General features: G+C 40.3%; 1 protein-coding gene across 1 annotated transcript in view; it reads left to right on the top strand.

Annotated features, from left to right (window-relative positions):
* GLDN (gliomedin) overlaps positions 1-19,019 on the top strand; it is a 68,648-nt gene that overhangs the window by 15,654 nt on the left and 33,975 nt on the right. The window contains exon 2 of the mRNA XM_030851479.2: positions 14,293-14,344. Coding sequence (XP_030707339.1) covers positions 14,293-14,344 — 52 coding nt within the window. The remainder of the gene's footprint in view (positions 1-14,292; positions 14,345-19,019) is intronic.

Below are 19,019 nucleotides of genomic sequence, written 5' to 3'. Positions count from 1 at the left end.
GAAGCCACCGTGGCAGCCACACAGCCATTTCAAGGACTAGCCCCACCCACCAGCATACAACAGCCACCACAACCAGGCTGCACAACCATTCATGGGGCCAGCTCCACCCACCAATGTACCGCAGGAGTAGCTACAACCTGGACACAACAGGAGGGCACATGCAGCCCACATAGGGGACACCCCTGATTACTGGCACTGGTGGCCAGGTGGGATTGCACTTCTGAGCCTCACAGGACATCTCCCACATAAGGCCACTTCTTCAAGACTGGGAAAGGTAGCTGATACATAGAAACAAACACAGAAAATTAGGCAAAATGAGGAGACAGAGGAATATGTTCCAATTAAAAGAACAAGGCAAAACCTCAAAATAGGAACTAAGTGAAATGGAGATAAGCAATATACCTGATTAAGTGTTCATAATAATGATCATAAAGATGCTCACTGAACTCAGGAGAAGAATGGACAAATGCAGTGAGAATTTCACAAAAAGATAGAATATATAAGAAAATACCAAACAGAAGTTGTAAATGAATTGAAAAAAATCCACTAGAGGGGTTCAACAGCAGATTGGATGAGGTAGAAGAAGAAATCAGTGAACTGGAAGACAAAGCAATGGAACTCACCCAAACAGAGCAGCAAAATGAAAAAAATAATTTAAAAAAATGAAGAATACCCTAAGAGAACTTTGGGACAACATCAAGTGGAATAACATTTGCATTATAGGGGTTCCAAAAGGAGAAGAGAGAGAGAAAAGGCCAGAATAATTATTTGAAGAAATTGTGGCTGAAAACTTTCCTAATCTGCAGAAGGAAACAGACATTCAAGACCAGGGAGCCTAGAGAGTTCCAAATAAGATGAACCCAAAGAGACACACACTAAGATACATTATGATTAAAATGGTAAAAGTTAAGGATAAAGAGAGAATCTTAAAATCAGCAAGGGAAAAACAACTTGTTAAATACAAGAAGAACCCCATATGACTATCAGCAGATTTTTCAGCAGAAACCTTATGGGCCAGAAGGGAGTGGCATAACATATTCAAAGTGTTGAAAGGAAAAAGCTTCCAATCAAGAATTCTCTACCAAGCAAGGCGATCATTCAGAATTGAAGGAAAAATTGAGTTTTCCAGTTAAGCAAAAGCTAAAGACATTCACCACCACTAAACTGGCTCTATAAGAAATATTAAAGGGACTTCTTTAAGCTGAAAAAATGGCACTAATTAATTATATGAAAACGTATGAAAGTAAAAGATTTCACTGGAAAAAGTAAATATTATATGAAGCTGGTGGATAATCACCTATAAAGCAACCAGGAATGTTAAAAATACAAAAGTAGTAAAATTAACTACAATTAAAATAATTAGTTAAGGGATACATAAAATTAAAAGATTTAAAATGTCTCATCACAAGTATAAATGTGGAGGGGTGTAAAAATATAAAGTTTTGGAATGTGTTCACATTTAAGTTGCTACCAACTTGGAACAGACTGCTACTTACATAGGATGTTGTATGTGAACCTCATGGTAACCACAGGGGAAAAACTTATAGTAAATACCCAAAAGAAAATGAGAAATGAATTGAAATATACCGCTAAAGAAAACCACCAAAACACAAGGATAGAAAGAGAAGAAGAAAGGAACAAATAGGAACCACAAAAACAGCCAGAAAACAATTAACAGAATGGCAATAAGTAAATACCTATCAATAATTACTTTAAATGTAGATGGAATAAATTTTCCAATCAAAAGACAAAGTAGCTGAATGGATTGAAAAAAACAAACAAACAAGACTCATCTATAAACTGCCTACAAGAGACTCACTTCAGAAGCAAGTACACACACACACTACTATATTTTAAAAGGATAATCAACAAGGACCTACTGTATAGCACAGGGAACTCTGCTTAATGTTATGTGGCAGCCTGGATGGGAGGGGAGTCTGGGGGAGAATGGATATGTGTATGTGTATGTCTGAGTTGCTTTGCTGTGCATCTGAAACTATCACAACATTATTAATTGGCTACACTCCAGCATAAAATAAAAAGTTAAAAAAAAGTGCAACAAAAAAATAAGAAGAAGAGGTAAGATTTTTGAAAAAAAAAAAAAAACAGAAGAAGAAGTAAGTATGCACACAGACCAAAGTTGAAGGATGGAAAAAATATTCTATGTAAATGGAAAAGAAAAGAAAGCTGGAGTAGATATATCAGACAAAATAGGCATTAAACAAAGACTGTAATAAAAGACAAAGAAGGGCATTAGATAATGATAAAGGGGTCAATCCAGTAAGAAGATGTAACATTTATAAATGTATATGCACCCAACAGAGGAGCACCAAGATATATAAAGCAAATAGTAATGGACTTAAAGGGAGAAATTAAAAGCAATATAATAATAGTAGGGAACTATAACACCCCATTTACATCAATGGATAAACCATACAGAAATAAAATCAATAAGGAAACAGCAGACTTAAATGACACATTAAACCAGATGTATTTTATTTTTTAACATCTTTATTGTAATTGCTTCACAATATTGTGCTAGTTTATGCTGTACAGCAAAGTGAATCAGCCACATGCACACATACATCCCCATATCTCCTCCCTCGTGTGTCTCCCTCCCACCCTCCCTATCCCACCCCTCTAAGCACCGAGCTGATCTCCCTGTGCCATGCAGCTGCCTCCCACCAGCTATCCACTTCACATTTTAGACTAGATATATTTTAATACAATAGATGCAGAAAAAGCATTTGTCAAAATTCAACATCCATTAATGATAAAAAACTCTCAACAAAGTAGGTATAAAAGGAACATACCTCAGCATAATAAAGGCCATATGTGACAGACCCACAACTAACATCACACTCAACAACAAAAAGCTGAAAACTTTTCCTCTAAGATCATAAACAAGACAAGGATGCCCACTCTAACCACTGTTGCTCAACATAGTATTGGAAGTTCTAGCCATAGAAACTTGGCAAGAAAAATTAATAAAAGGTATACAAATAGGAAAGGAAAAAGTAAAAACTGTCACTATTTCCAGATGACATGATAATATACATAGAAAACCCTAGACTCTATCAAAAAATTGTTGGAACTAATAAATGAATTCAGAACAGTAGCAGGATACAAAATCAATATATAAAAATCTGTAGTGGGAATTCCCTGGCAGTCCAGTGGTTAGGATTCTGCGCTTCCACTGCAGGAGGCCCAGGTTCGATCCCTGGTCAGGAAACTAAGATCCCTCAGAGCTGCTTGGTGTGGGCAAAAAAAAAAAAAATCTGTGACATATCTATACACTAAGAACAAACTATCCGAAAGAGAAATTAAGAAAACAAACCCATTAGCAATGCAAACCCAAATCAAAAAGAATAAAATACCTAGGAATAAAATTAACCAAGGAGGGGCTTCCCTGGTGGTGCAGTGGTTTAGAATCTGCCTGCCAATGCAGGGGACACGGGTTGGAGCCCTGGTCCAGGAAGATCCCACATGCCATGGAGCAACTAAGCCCATGTACCACAACTACTGAGCCTGCACTCTAGAGCCCATGAGCCACAACTACTGAAGCCCGTACACTTAGAGCCCGTGCTCCTCTGCAAGAGAAGCCACCACAATAAGAAGCCTGTGCACCACAACGAAGAGTAGCCCCCACTTGCCACAACTAGAGAAAGCCTGTGTGCAGCAACAAAGACCCAACACAACCAAAAATAAATATAAATAAAATAAATAAATTTATATTAAAAAATTAACCAAGGAGGTAAAAGACCTATATGTTGAAAACTACAAGACATTAATGAAAGAAATTGAAGGAGTCATAAATAAGTGGAAAGATATTCTGTGCTCATGGATTGCAATAATTAATATTGTTAAAGTGTCCAAACTACCCAAAGCAATCTACAGATTCAACGCAATCACTATCAAAATGTCAATGGCAAATTTCACAGAACTTAAACAAATAATTCTAAAATTTGTACAGAACTACAAAAGACCCTGAATAGCCAAAATAATCTTGATAAAGAAGAACAAAGCTGGGGAAGTATCACATTCCCTGATTTCAAACTATACTATACTATACTATACTATACTGATACTGGCACAAAAACTGACACATAGATCAGTGGAACAGAATTAAGAACCAAGAAATTAACCTACACATATATGGACAATTAATATATGACAAAGGAGCAGTAGAGAACATACAATGGAGAAAGACAGTCTCTTCAGTAAATATTGTTGTGAAAACTGGACAGCCATATGCCAAAAAAAAAAAAAGGAAGAAAGAAACTAGACCACTATCTTACACCATACACAAAAATTAACTCAAAATAGATTAAAGACTTGAAAGAAAGACCTGAAACCATAACCATTACTAGAAGAAAACATAGGCAGTAACCTGATTGACGTCAGTCTTAGCTATGTTTTTGTGGATCTTACTCCAAAGGCAAGGGCAACAAAAGCAAAAATAAACAAATGGGACCAAATCAAACTAAAAAGCTTCTGCACAGCAAAGGGAACCATCAACAAAACGAAGAACAATCTACTGAATGGTAGAAGTTATTTGCAAATCATATATCCGATAAGGGGTTATTTTCCAAAATATATTTAAAAACTCCTACATCAACAACAACAAAAACCTGATTCAAGAAATGGACAGAGGATCTGAATAGACATTTTTCCAAAGAAGATATAGAGAAGGCCAACAGGCACATGAAAAAAATGTTCAACATCACTAGTTATCAGGGAAATACAAATCAAAACCACAATGAGATATCACCTCACACCTGTTAGAATGGCTATTATTGAAAATACAGGTAATAATAAATATTGGGGAGGATGTGGAGAAAAGGGAACCCTTATGCACTATTGGTGGGACTGTAAATTGGTGCAGCCACTATGGAAATTAGTATGGAGATTCATCAAAAAATTAAAAATATAACTACCATATGACCCAGCTATTCCGCTTCTGGGTATTTACCCGAAGAACACAAAAGCACTAATTTGAAAAGATATATGCACCCTTTTGTTCATTGCAGCATTATTTACAATAGCCAAGATATGGAAACAACCTAAGTGCCCATCGATGAATGAATGGATAAAGAAGATGGAATGGAATACTATTCAGCCATAAAACATAATGTAGTCATGCCATTTGTGATAACATAGATGGACCTTGAGAGTATTATACTAAGTGAAATTAGATGGAGAAAGACAGATACCATATGATTTCACTCAAGTGTGAAATCTTAAACAAAAAACCCAAGAAACAAAATAAAACAAACTCATAGATACAGAGAAGAGATTAGTGATTACCAGAGGCGAAGGAGGTTGGAGGGTTGGGTGAAAGTAGTCAACTGTGTATTGATGGATGGTAACTAGACTTATGGTAGTCTACTCTACTGTATACAGATGTTGAACTATAATACTGTACACCTGAAACACAAGTTTTTGAAAGGAAGAATTAGTTGAATTGTAGGACACTAAGTAAATAAATAAATAAGCGGCACCCAACCCTGGGACAGGTTGCATCCCTAACATCAGGGAGGGGGCTGCAGGTGTTTGATTACAGTGAGGATGAATTTTTTTTTCATATGTTTATTGGTGATCTGAAGTCATTGTGGGAGATTTTTCATGTTTTAACTCATTTTTTAATTTGTTTTTAAAAATTTTTTCTTACTAACTTACAAATACCTTTTATATAGAAAAGCTATTTGCTTTTAGTGTATTACACATGTTGCAATATTTTTCCCTTAGTAATGATTATAACATTTATTGAGAACCTAAAACTTGCCAGGCACTATGCTAAGAGCATTACATATGTGTGTCAAAAAAGTTCTTATCCTAGTAACAACCTTATGAGGTAGTTGCTATTATTATCATTATTATGATTATTCCCATTTTACAGACAGGTCGCTGAGGCTTAGAGAGCATCCTGCTCAAGGACACAGAGCCAGTGAGTGAAGGAATTGGCACTCAGATCAGACTTAGCTGTATCTGACTCCCAAAACTCATGTTCTTTACACCACACTGTTCAGCCCTGGGTGTTATTTTTTAATTTTGTTTGCTGGGGGTTTTTTTGGTGGGAAGTATTTAAAATTTTCCATTTTCATGTAGTCAAATCTATAAAGTCCTTCATTTATGGGTTCTTCTTTTGCTTTTATGCTTAAAATGTTCTTTCCTACCTCAGGTCTCAAGATCAAATAGTTACCAATATTTTCTCATAGTTACATATAATTTCACTTGAAAGCTGTTCCATTACATTTGCATGTGTTTAAAATACACAGAGATAGAAAGAGCTTTTCCCCTTTAAGAAACAACTCGCCAGAATAAATTGTACAATTGCTGGGCTTGAAAATAGGCAATTCAATACAAAACAACTTCTTAAAGTTGGATTTGAACTTAGTAACTTGATTTTTAGCTGCTACTTCTTCTTATGATTGGGAGAGAACTGTGTCAGGATGAGATGCAGTATAAGTACATAAAACATCATGTTGTCTCCATGTTTGGGTCTATCTCCGACCTGGAGGAAGAAAGGTGTGAGCACAGGAGGTAGTGGGAGAAGGCGTTCTGAGCCTCCTCTGAGAGTGGCCCATCACTCCTGGTTCTGGAGCCGGGTCAGCATGTTAGCGTGAGGAGTCCAGGCTGTCAGCAGCTCCCAACTAAGCAGGCGACAGAAGGAAATGCAAAAGGACAGGCCATTCCTGAGAGGCAGCTGCTTGAACTGCAGACAGGACAAGGCTGAGAACTGGGGCTTGCTGGCACCTGAGGGGCTCCTGGTGGGAGAAGGGAATGGTTTAGGAAGAGAGTTATAATACCAATCGAGGCTTATATTTAATGGGTTAGGGCAATTATCAATTTATATCTGGCTATTTCTATAAATCCTACTCTGTTTTACATTTCGAAGCTAGTAATCAGGCTTTGATTAAAATAGTATGAATTGACGATTTTTTAAAAAGCAGGATCAGCTGATTTACATTCAAATCATGAGAAATCATGTTTATGTAACACTAGTACGAACACCAAAAAGCTGTTTTTATAAGGACTCCTTTATTTACTCCTCACAGCCACTCCCTGGGGTAAGTATTGCCATGAGTCCTGTTTTGTCAAGGGGCTGGGGAGCTAGTAGGGGATCCTGCTCAGCCAACAAGAAGCAAGTCACTCATCTCCCCCATCAGGTCAGACCTAAAGAAGGCCTCCAAGCACAGCCGGGGAAGGAATTGCTCCTTCAGGGACTTCTGTCATGCATTTTTAGGTGTCCCCAGGGTTAATAAATGTCACAGGGCTGTTCCCCAGGCCCTGATCTGAGCTGAAAGTAATCTTGCCGGAGACACTGGGTGAGGGCATTTGCTGGAACTGCCCCTTCCAACTGGGATTGCTGAGGAGGCCTGGGCCCAGCCTGAGCTGCTTCAACTTCTGTGACTCCCCAGCCTTTGTGTGCAAGAGGGCTGGCCAAGGCTGTGGGTGGACTCTAAAGCAATACATGTTAACTGTTTGTTCAGCATTTTATTAGAGAATCCAGGCAATTACTGAGGCAGGGTGAGAAAGAGGGCAATGGGAGGCCGCACCGTCACTAGCAATTCAGTTCAGCCCTTGTAAGCTACTCAGGAAAATAAATGCCTTAGGGACAAGTAGTCTGAGACCCCTGCTCCTTGGAGGGCAGGCTGGTCTTCAACTCCATTCTGATCTACTTAGCAAAGCAGGAAGAGCTGGGGAATACCATGTTTTCCCTATGGCATTGCATTTTCATTGATGTTTGAGACTCCTTTTCATTCAGCACCCCAGTCTCTACCTGGCCAACTCAGCCCTAACCAGGTATTTCTACTCAAGACAGCATGAAGTGTTTCTGTTATTTTCTGTTAGCCATGTATCAGGGACCCTATAGGATAACCCTAGCATCTCCAAGCTCCTATTTTCTAAGGATTAGTGGAGTGTTTGCCAAAAAGTTTATCTTAAGCAAACGGGCACAAAGAGAAACAGGTAACCACATGCTAGATGTTCGGTTCCCATATACTGCTGGTGAAAAAAGGAATAATATCTTTGGTTGAAGAGCACATTCCCCTCCCAATTGATTGAGTAGTCAATAATGAAGTATTTATTGAATATCTACTATGTGCTCAATGCCATTCTAATGCTGGCAAAGGGACCAGATGAGTGAATGCGGTGTACAGGAAGAGTACGTCTCTACCAATAGGAGCCTATCTGGTTGAGGAGCCCGAAAAACATGGCAGAGCGTGCCAACAAGCAGCCATGTGGTGATGCTGCTGGGCTGTAAAGGGGGCAGTTAGTGGGAATGGGTGTCTTTGGGGAAGACTCGTTAGGATTTAGCTGGGCTCCGAGGATACCAGTTTCAACTGACAAGAGCACTCGGCCCCAGGCCATTAGTGTGGGATGGCCAGGGTTTGTTCACTTGCGACAAATGCCTAGACCTTTGGCTGATCTTCCTGTGAAGCTGCAGGAAGAAGGTCGTGACTCAGTATTTCACCCCGTACATAGCAAACCCCACCTTCCTGTTGGGGTTTGCAGATTGTCATCACCACGTCTTGGTCCCAGTGTGAATTCCTGCCTTTCAGAGGGATGAGTCCAGGGTAGCTCACCGCAGCTTCAGACCCCATGAGGGCTTCCGCCAATACCTGTGGTCTAAACCTGCAGCAGCTGGGCCACCACATTCATAGCTCAATGTTTTCTAAAGGATCATTTGTGTACACAAAATAACAGCAATTTGCATAATTAAGGAGCACCATAAAGGGTATTCAGTTGTCTAAGAAAATGGAATTTAAGTTACAAAACAGGTCAGATCTGAAAGGTGACTTGGAATTTAAACATTGTTCCCCCCAGCAAACCAGAACCTGTACTTGGGGAACTTCAGAGGAGCCATGACAGGACACATTATTTTAGCAATACATAAACTGGTGATGACAGGCAGGTTTGCTCCCTTACTTTTTCGTGAATCAGTCCTGAGAGTAAAAGGTGAGAGGAAGGGAGTTCAAGAGGGAGGCCAGCCAACCACCTGAGGTTTTGTGTTCTGATGATCAGTGGCAGCACACGGCATTTAGCTCTATTCATTCTGATGAGAAACACTTTTGATTAAACCTTTCTCTTTTGCACAGAAGAGATTTCTTGAAGTTGATGCATAATCAACTGGTAAAAATCTAATATCTTATTCACATTCAAAGTAAACTAAAGCAAAAATTTGCATTTCCTGTTGAATTTCAGACAATTCCTTTTGCAAAGGCTAAATGGAATGAAAAAGTAGATGCGGAGGAAAAACAGGACTCTATTCTGGAACCAGCTAGGGGAGGCTGGGCCAGCTACTTCACTTGCTTTCTTTGGACCTCAGCTTTCTTATCCCTCCTCCCCTGACTCCAGGTCTCCAGGTGTCCCTCCCCACTTCCTCCCCTGATTCCTCCTGGGAGCAGAGTTTGAAATCATCTATCTAGTCCAACCCTCTCATTTTACAGATAAGTTAACCCAGACTAGCTTCATTCTATTTGTTTTTTTATTTGGAGGGTTGGCAATTTATGTGGGAAAAAGAAAAATCTTATGACTAATGAACAATTTGAAACTCACTAGACAGCTGTTCTAGTTCATTCTATGTCCATTTGTCTAGAAGCAACAGAGATCTGTCCAGGTTATTCCAAGTGATGGGGGTTATTGTGAAGGCATGATATTTGGATTCCCGGGAAAGCTGGATCATTAGACCCATCTTTTGGCTTCATATAATGCTTGCATGCTCTCTTCTCTCTCTCTGAATTATTAAAAGCATAGCAAAGTAAAATTCACCCATAATCCCAACATATCTTTTAAAACAATACAAACTAAGAAATGAAAATCCCCCTTTTATCTCCTGGTCTCAGTCTCCAGGAGAAAAAAAATCTGTTAATGGTTTGGTTCATGAGCCTTCCAACTTTTCTCTGTGCTTATCCAGACATATCTAAATATTCTTTTTCAACCAAAAAGTTGTATTGTGTTATATGGCTTGGGCTGCACCTTGCTTTTATCACTTAACAGTATGCCAAGGCCATCTTTCCAGATTAGTACATATAGATCTACTTCATTCTTTCTCATCTGTTTAACAAGTGCCTTACTGGTGAACATTTAGATTTTTTGCATGCCTTTGCCATCACAATGTTGCAATAAGCATTCTTGCCCAGATATCCTTGTATAAGCTTCCTGCAAGTGAGATTCCCAGTTCATAGCATTTTCTTTCTCATAGAGGCTGCCAAATTAGTCCCATCTATTTTTAGTTTGAATTAGATCCAGCTCAAGCCATCTGATGCCAGATTAGCAAGAAGTCCATTACTTTTCTTCAGGGGCCCCTTCCTTGCCCATGAATTTCCTAAGATCCCATGAGTCCTACTGATCCAGTGAGACCAGTTCTGTATCCAGAGAGAAAACTGGAAGGTCTGGTCAGGCCACTAATGGGACCCATTTTGGCTGTCTTTTCTCCCATTGCTGCCATATGTTGTCAAAGCTGAAAACAAGTCCCCATGCCTTATAAGGCATGGCAAAGACCAGTGATGATGGCCAGTGTGATTGGAGCAGAACAATGGGGGAGAGCAGGGGGAGATGGCCTCGACAAGGGGCAGGGCCACCTCCTGGATGGGTCCTGCCTGACACCCCCAGGACAATGAGCTCTAAGACCTCTTCCAGCTTCACCGTTCTCAAATCCTAAATCAAGATCTAGGAAGCCTTGTATACCAAATGTGACTCCTTAATTTGACAAGCTAGATTTTGTGACTTTCAATTTTGACTTTTCTTATTTTCTTCCAAACTCTTAATCATTATTATCAGGAAAAAAAAAAAGTTTCTGATTTTCTTATGGCCATACCTTTTCATACCATGTTTTACCTTGGTACAATCTTATATAGACCATGTTTGTTAAAAGAATATTCCCGAGTGAAGATTAACACAATTTATCTAAATTAACTTTTAGCATATAAATGAAGCCAAAAGATCAGGGAATGAAAACTCCTTCTTCATCATTTTTTATAGAAGCTGTGCCAACTGCAGACCAGTGATGAGCATAAAAGAGAGAAAGGTTAATTTTCCCTATTGATGCTTCTGTTGTTTCTAACTACTCCTTCTGCTGTGATCCCCCAGGCAACAGATGAAGCATTGTGAAGCCTCTAATGGTCCTCTCAATGGACAATTATACATTTTTTAAGATAATAAATTTTGTAGTGCAGCTGATTGCATTAATTTATGAGCGTGACTAAACACTGTGTATCGAAATTTCTTCTGGTTACGTTAAGATACTCATCAGAGCCATAATAGAAAGTGCAGTAAACCTGGAATCAGGAAACCTGGAGCTGAGCCTGTCTTTTCCAAGAGCAAGCTGTGTGACCGAATAAATGACCTCACCTCGCTAAGCCTCTCTGTTGCTATCTGTACAAAAGGGAGAGTTTCATGGCCCAATATACTTCAGCTCAGGGAGTGGTTGTGTCTGGGAGGGAAGGGTGTGTTTTCTGAGGGGCACCTGGGATGCTCTAAAGCCTTGCTTAGCTGAAGGTGGTGTATACATGTTTGTTTTATTATTCATCTTTAAACTGTTGGCACACCTTTCATATTTTTGTGACATGTATGATATATTTCACAATAAATTTCTAAAGCAGTTAGTAAGCACCTGCTGACACACTTCACAAAAAGTAAATACCGTACAAGTTTCCCTCTGGATCTCCTAGCAAACAAAATAAACCTAGGTAGAAGACAAAACAAATTTTCCCTTCAAACCAAAACATGTTCTTTTTACAAAGAGTTTAATTGAGAGAGAAATCAGCGAAAATTTTGAATAAAACAGAAGGGCCAATCATGCTTAGTATAGCTCCCTCTGACCCTGGCTCTCTACTGCTCCTTACTTGAGGAGGAGTTTTTAGGTTTCAGTTCTCCTTCTTAGGTTTCTCTCCAGAAATATTCTAGAAAGTCAAAGACAAAGAGAGAATCTGGAAAGCAGCAAGAGAGAAGCATAAAGTAGCATTTTCGTATGTACTACTTTTTTTATATAAATGAAAGGACACTATACATACTGTTCTGTACCTTGTATTTTTTCGTTTATCTTGGAGATCTTTCAATATCAGCTTTATGGATTTAAATTTACTCTTTTTCACAGTATTTCCTTATGTGAATATGCTACAATTTCTCTAACCAGACCTCACTGATACTTATTTAGGTTGTTTCTAGTTTTTGCTTTTGCCCACATTTTTGCAACAACCATCTTTGTACTTACATCTTCTCATGCATATATGAGTGTATCTGTAGAATAAATCTCAAAGTGTAATTGATGAGTCAAAATGTAGATCCATTTAAATTTTAGTAGATATTGTCAAAATGCCATCCAAAGAGGCAGTATCCCTTTACATTTCCATCAACACAATATGAGAGTGCTACTTTCCTGACACCCTTGTGAGAAGTGCTCTGTTATTCTTTTTATTAGCAAACCTAAGAAGTAAAAATAGTATTTCATTATTTGATGTTTTTCTTCAACTGTAAGTGAAGATAAGGCACTATTTTTTTTCTTTGAACTTTCTGCCTGGTTCCAATGCCCATTTTCCTTTGTTTTTGTTTTTTTCCCTTTACTTATTGCTTTGTAACAGCTCTTTATATACAAGCCCTTTGCAATTATTTTTCTAAGTTTGTGTTTCTCCTTTGTTATTGTTTGTAATATTTTACCTCTTGCAGAAATTTTTAATTATTAGACAGTTGAATTTATCACATTTTTCCTATATATAGCATGAGGGTTGTTTCTTTCTTAGAAAAGTCTTTCCTACTCTAATACCATTATAAATATTTTTCCCAAGGTTTCCTTCAGTATTTTCACTAGTTTGTTTTTAACTTTGAATTTTTTGATTAATGGGGCTCACTTAACTTGTTTAGTGTAAGGAGTGCAATAGGGATCCATCTTTTTAATTTTTCCGCACATTTCTATCCAGCTGTCTCAACTCCATTTCCCAACTAATAATGTTTCTTCCCACAGTTTTGAAATGCCACATTATTTGGGTCTAAAAATTGCTCTATGTATAAATTTTAAATTCTTGGATGGTAAATTGATAAATTAACTAAGTCATTCCAGGCATATCCAAGGAACCATCAAAAGAGTAGCATAAATAGAGTTTGCTTATCATATGCCGGGCCCTGTTGTAAGAGTATTGCATGTATTCACTCATTTATCCACATAACCATGCTTTAAGTAAGGTAGGTACTGTTAACTCCATTTACAGACAAGGACACTGCAGCACAGAGAGGTTAAGTAATTTTCCCAAGGTCACACTGCTTGTGAATGGCAAAGCCATGATTAGAACACAAGCAGTTTGACTTCAGGATTCATGCCTCTATCTGCACTCTCTGCTGCCTCCACAAAACAGAAAACACTTTTGTGTGTGCTTCCTACATGCCAGGCACTGTTCTAAGAGCTTCACATATAACTCCACTAAAGCTTCACAACAATCCTAAGATGTAAGTACTACAAATATCCCCATTTTACAGATGAGCAAACTGAGGCAGAGTAGAACTATAGAACAGAAAGGGAGGGGGGAATGGTGTGAGCTGAGGCCGGAGAAGGAGGAATTTTGCTGTATCTTCAGAGCAGCAAGGAGTCACAAAAGTGTTTGAAGCAGGACTGACCTGATCAGATTTGGGTTTTGTGAAGCTCATTAGCAGCAGCGTGGAAAATGCATGGGGGGAGGAGTGTAAAGTGGTGTGTGAGAACCAGGTGTAAGGATGGTACCACAGTGCAGTGACCATGTATTCCAGGTGGCCATCCAGTGGCAAGTAGGCAGTGTCCACATGGCATGAGAATCACTCCTCTAAGGGCAGTTTCCACATGCCAGACATGGAGCTGCCTAACCCTCAAGACAGCTACTCATATAATCTACAATTTCAGAGGACACCAAAGTGTCAAGGAGTTAAGTACCTCACCCGTACTCACTCAGATTGTTAAGTGTTTGCTTCTGACTGCTAAGCTCACCAGCCCTCTTTATTCAGATTGAGCCCTTCAGACACTGTGGGGGCCAGCCTGGCTGTAGATTTGGTGATTCCTTCCCCATCCTCGGCTTTCTCAGAGTTTGGTAGAAATCAAGGAGATTCTGTTGACAATGTTGATAGATGAGCTGCAGATATAAAAAAAATCTTTAGATCTTTTAAGGGTTTCTTTTCAGTTTTAGGTTAACTTTTCCTCAGACTTCTACATATTCTCCTGAAGTTATTTTGTTAATTTTTATCATTGCTTTCTGCTTGTCTGAATAAAGGGCAAGTTCAGGGTCCACTGCCTACCATACCGCTATTAATGGTTCTCTCTTCCTGCAGATCCGAGTGATGGTGGACCTGTGCAACAGCACCAGGGGTATCTGCCTGACAGGTAGGCTGGCCGAGCACTGACCAAGAGCAGCTTATGTGGGAAACACATATGCTGGCCAAAGGGCTGGGGCAGAATGAACACCTAGGAACTCCTTAGGTTATAAAAATATATGTTGGTTTACTTGTATACCAGATGTTTTCAATGGGCTGAAAATCAATAGTAATATAATTTTGAAAAATAATAATATTTTTGGTATTGCCACAGAAATACAGCCATGGAAAATAACTAGGTCTTGGGTAATTAGAAATATTGTGGTACCCTGAACTGAGGCCATTGATGTTTTCCTTATTTCCATTAGTTTTTTAAAGGGGAAAAGAAAGGAAAAAGACCTTGCTAAATAGTAGAGAGCTCTTACCAGAAGTAATTATTCCCCTATATCATACATACAGCTTGAATGGGAAGCTCTAGATGCAAACCGCTAATTAGTTAAGAAAATACTTTTTATGAAGAGTGCTTTGTGTGGTGCCTACTATGTGCTGGGTGGGACTGGAGGTTGGTCATACTCTGTCCTGCTCCACGCAGTGAATCAAGGACAAGTAGAAAGGAGGGAGGGAATTAACCTCAAGGCACATCAAGCCTTAGGACCTGGAATGGCTGGTGGATGGGGCAGGGGAAGAGCACAGTGGTCTTTTGTCTTGTTTTCTTTTGGCTGCTCAAGGTCTTAGTTCCCTGACCAGAGATTGAACCCACACCCCCTGCAGTGGAAGCACAGTCTTAACCACTGGACCGCCAGGGAAGTCCCAGGGGAATGGTCTTGATGTGATTATTCCAGAGTCTGAGAGAGACCAGCCTCTTGTCTCAGGGCAGGGACGCCTGCCTCCTGCCCTTCAGAAGCTCATGTGGGGAGCACCTTTGCTGGCCAATGGGCCAGGGACAGAATGAATACCTAGGAACTCTTTAGGTTATGAAAATACGTGTTGGTTTGCTTTTACCATATGTTTTTACTGGGCTAAAAACCAATTATAATGTAATTATGAAAAATAATATTTTCAATATGGCCATGGAAAATAACTTGATCTTGGGTAATTAGAAATGTGTGGTACCTTGTGCTGATGCCAGTCACCCAATTCATCACCCTCTGCCCCAGCCAGGCACTAACCAGGCCCAAGGATGGGCCTATGGTGCCTAATTTCAGACACTGCATTTCCTGCCTCTGAGAAGGGGGTGTAGCATTCTGAGGAAACAGAGGGAAATTATTTTTGCATTAAATGTGTATTATGGAGAGGTCCACATCCAGAGGGCAGAGTGGGAAGACCCTGAGCTCACTCCCTCCCAAAGACACACCGAAACTACAATTACTTATAGAACAACTATCTCTGAGAACCACCTGAAGACTAGCAGAACAGATTTTCTAAACTAAGAATAGAAAGCAAAGGACGCAGTGAGACAGGCAGGAGTGACAGAGACACAGTCTAGTCCAACCCACACCCCCAGTGCAGCAACCCACACACAGGAGGGATGTCACAGCCACAGAGATTCCCCCTGAGGAGCAAGGGCTACAAGCCCCACATCAGGCTCCCCAGCCTGGGAGATCTGTACTGGGAAGACAAGCCCCCATAATGCCTGGCTTTGCAAACCAGTAAGGTTTACGTTTAGGCGAGTGGAAGGGCTGTGGGAGACTGAGACTCTCCTGAGGGGCTTTCACACACATTCATTCACTCTGACTCCCAGCACAGAGGCAGCAGCTTGAAAGTGCTTTGGGTCACATGAGAAGGAGACTCACTGATGAATTTTAAGCCGTGTGCTGGAGGGGCAGGGTTCTGGGGATGGAAGCACTGGCAGGCACCATTTCTGTCACTGTCCATCAACCTGACTAACACTGTGTGCCCCACCCTGACTTTTCCCTGAGGACCCACTCCAGCTGGTCCCTCCAAAACACTTTCTGCCCTGCCCCAACCGCTGGGCAGCCCTGGCTGGCACCAGCATCCCTCCAAAGTGGCTCCCACTCCAGGGGGCCAGCCCCGTACCACAGAGCACCCACAATAGTCCCAGACTGGCCTCGAAGTCAGTTGCACTGAGGCCAGTCCCGTGCATCAGCATGCCCACAGCAGTGCTCTGGTGACCAGGGGGGATTGCACCACTGAGCCCCACAGGACACCTTTCACATAAGGCCACTCTTGCAAGACTAGGAGATTTAGCCAACATCCCTAATACATAGAAACAAACACAGAGAGTTAGGCAAAATAAAGAGACAAAGGAATACCTTCCAAATGAAAAACAAGACAAAACATCAGAAAAGGAACTAAATTAAACAGAGATAAGCAATTTATAAGATAAAGAGCTCAGAGTAATAGTCATAAAGATACCCACTGACTCTAGAGAACAATGGATGAACTCAGTGAGAATTTCAACAAAGAGAAAGAAAATATAAAAAAGAACCAATCAGAACTGAAGGATACAATAATTGAAATGAAAAATACACTAGAATGAATCAATAACAGATTAGAGGATGCAGAACAGATCAGCAATCTGGAAGACAGAATAGTGAAAATCACCTAATCAAAACAATGAAAAGAAAAAGAATTTTAAACAATGAGATAATTTAAGGGACCTCTGGGTCAAGCAAACATTTGAATTACAGGGGTCCCATAGGAAGAAGAGAGAGAGAGAGAAAGGGACAGAAAGCCTACTTGAAGAAATAATATCTGAAAACTTCCCTAACTTGGCAAAGGAAATAGACATCCAAGTCCAGGAGGCACAGGGAATCCCCAGAAAGATGAACCCAAAGAGGCCCACACCAAGACACATTATAATTAAAATGTCAAAAGTTAAAGAATCTTATAAGCAGCAATAAAAAAACTAGTTATGTACAGGGAACCCCCCATAAGACTATCAGCTGATTTTTCAGCAGAAACTTCATAGCCAGAAGGAACCCCTATGTTCATTGCAGCATTATTTACAATATCCAAAATATGAAAGCAACCTAAGTGCCCATTGATAGATGAATGGCTAAAGAAGATGTGGTATATATATACAATGGAATACTACTCAGCCACTAAAAAAGAATGAGGGCTTCCCTGGTGGCTCAGTGGTTGAGAGTCCGCCTGCCGATGCAGGAGACACGGGTTCGTGCCCCGGTCTGGGAAGATCCCACATGCCGCGGAGCGGCTGGGCCCGTGAGCCATGGCCGATGAGCCTGCGCGTCCTGAGCCTGTGCTCCGCAACAGGAGAGGCCACAACACACAGCGTACCACAAGCGTACCACAAAAAAAAAAAAGAGGCCAGCGTACCACAAAAAAAAAAAAAAAAAAAAGAATGAGATTTTGCCATTTGCGGCAAAATGGATGGACCTAGAGGGTAATATGCTAAGTGAAATAAGTCTGACAGAGAAAGACAAATATTGTATGATTTCACTTATATGTGGAAACTAGAAAACAAAACAAATGAACAAACATAAAACAGAAACAGACTCACAGATATAGAGAACAAACAGGGAGGAAAGGGGGGTTAGGGGGTAAGTGAAATAAGTGAGGGAGATTAAGGGGTACAAACTTCCAGTTATAAAATAAATGAGTCATGGGGATGTAGTGTCCAGCATAGGGAATATAGTCAATATTATTGCAGTAACTTTGTACTGTGACAAATTACTAGACTTATGGTGATCAATTTATAATGTATATAAATGTTGAATCACTATGTAGTGTACCTGAAACTAATATAATATTGTAGGTCAACTCTACTTCAATTTAAAAAAGAAAGAAAAAATCCTTTTATGGAGTAAATGCACAGCTCTCATGGACTTTAAAGATAACCACAAGACTTTGAAGCCATCTGAAGCTTGTGTTGGATCTCCTCAGTCTATGGCCCCAGGCTCTGGGGAGGTCCTGGTCACTTCACAGTGCACAGTGTGTGTGCAGTTGTAAGAAACCTCTTCTGCAATATTCTCCCCAGTACCTCTCGTTACCTGCTGTGTATAGGAGCTCAACTCTGGTTGAGTCTGTTGAATGACGAAACCTGTGATTTATGTAAGTGATTAATAGGAGTGGTGGGCTGGTAAGAAAGATGCTTCTCTGAGGAACTCTGTGTCCAGGTCTGACTCTTGTTCGCTTAGTTTAGCCTCAGAGAGAAAAGCCATAATCCTGTGGCTTCTTAGAAAATGCTAATTGAGTTACTCAAGTCACATTTCAGCCCTCACAGAAAATTAAATATCTTCAGAACAGCTTGATCCTTTATTCTGAAACCCTTGTGGCTTAAGCACCTTTCTTCCATCTCCGGGAGTCCCTTTTCAGCGTTCCCGTGTGTGATAGTAATGAGCGCTAGAGAAATGCTCAAATGGATGGAATTACAGGCACAAAAGCCCTGTTGAGAGGCACAGGAAAAGCCTCTTTCTTTCTGAATTTTATAGTGATAGAATGAGAGCCAAGCTGTTCAGTGAATGTGGGCTGGAGCTATTGAGACCACTTAGGAGAGACTGGCGGGATCGCATCTATGCTGGAAATGGGTTGAGGAGGTTATTCTTTGGCACCTAAAAATGCTTTTCAAATGCCAGCCCCTTCATTTTTCATGATAGCTTGAAATTGGGCCTCCTTTTACACAGAAAGCCCTTCAATTAAAACTTAGGTGTGAAAAGTGCAAGTTGAAAGGCAAGGAGGTACCTAGGGATAGGCCAAGCTGCCTGGATTGGGGGCGGGGAGATGACAGGACCCAGGACTGAATTGGGGAACTTCGGGGAGAG

The sequence above is a fragment of the Globicephala melas genome, chromosome 2, assembly GCF_963455315.2.
Source record: "Globicephala melas chromosome 2, mGloMel1.2, whole genome shotgun sequence".
Classification (NCBI taxonomy): Eukaryota; Metazoa; Chordata; class Mammalia; order Artiodactyla; family Delphinidae; genus Globicephala; species Globicephala melas.
This window is presented reverse-complemented; position numbering and strand designations above follow the sequence as displayed.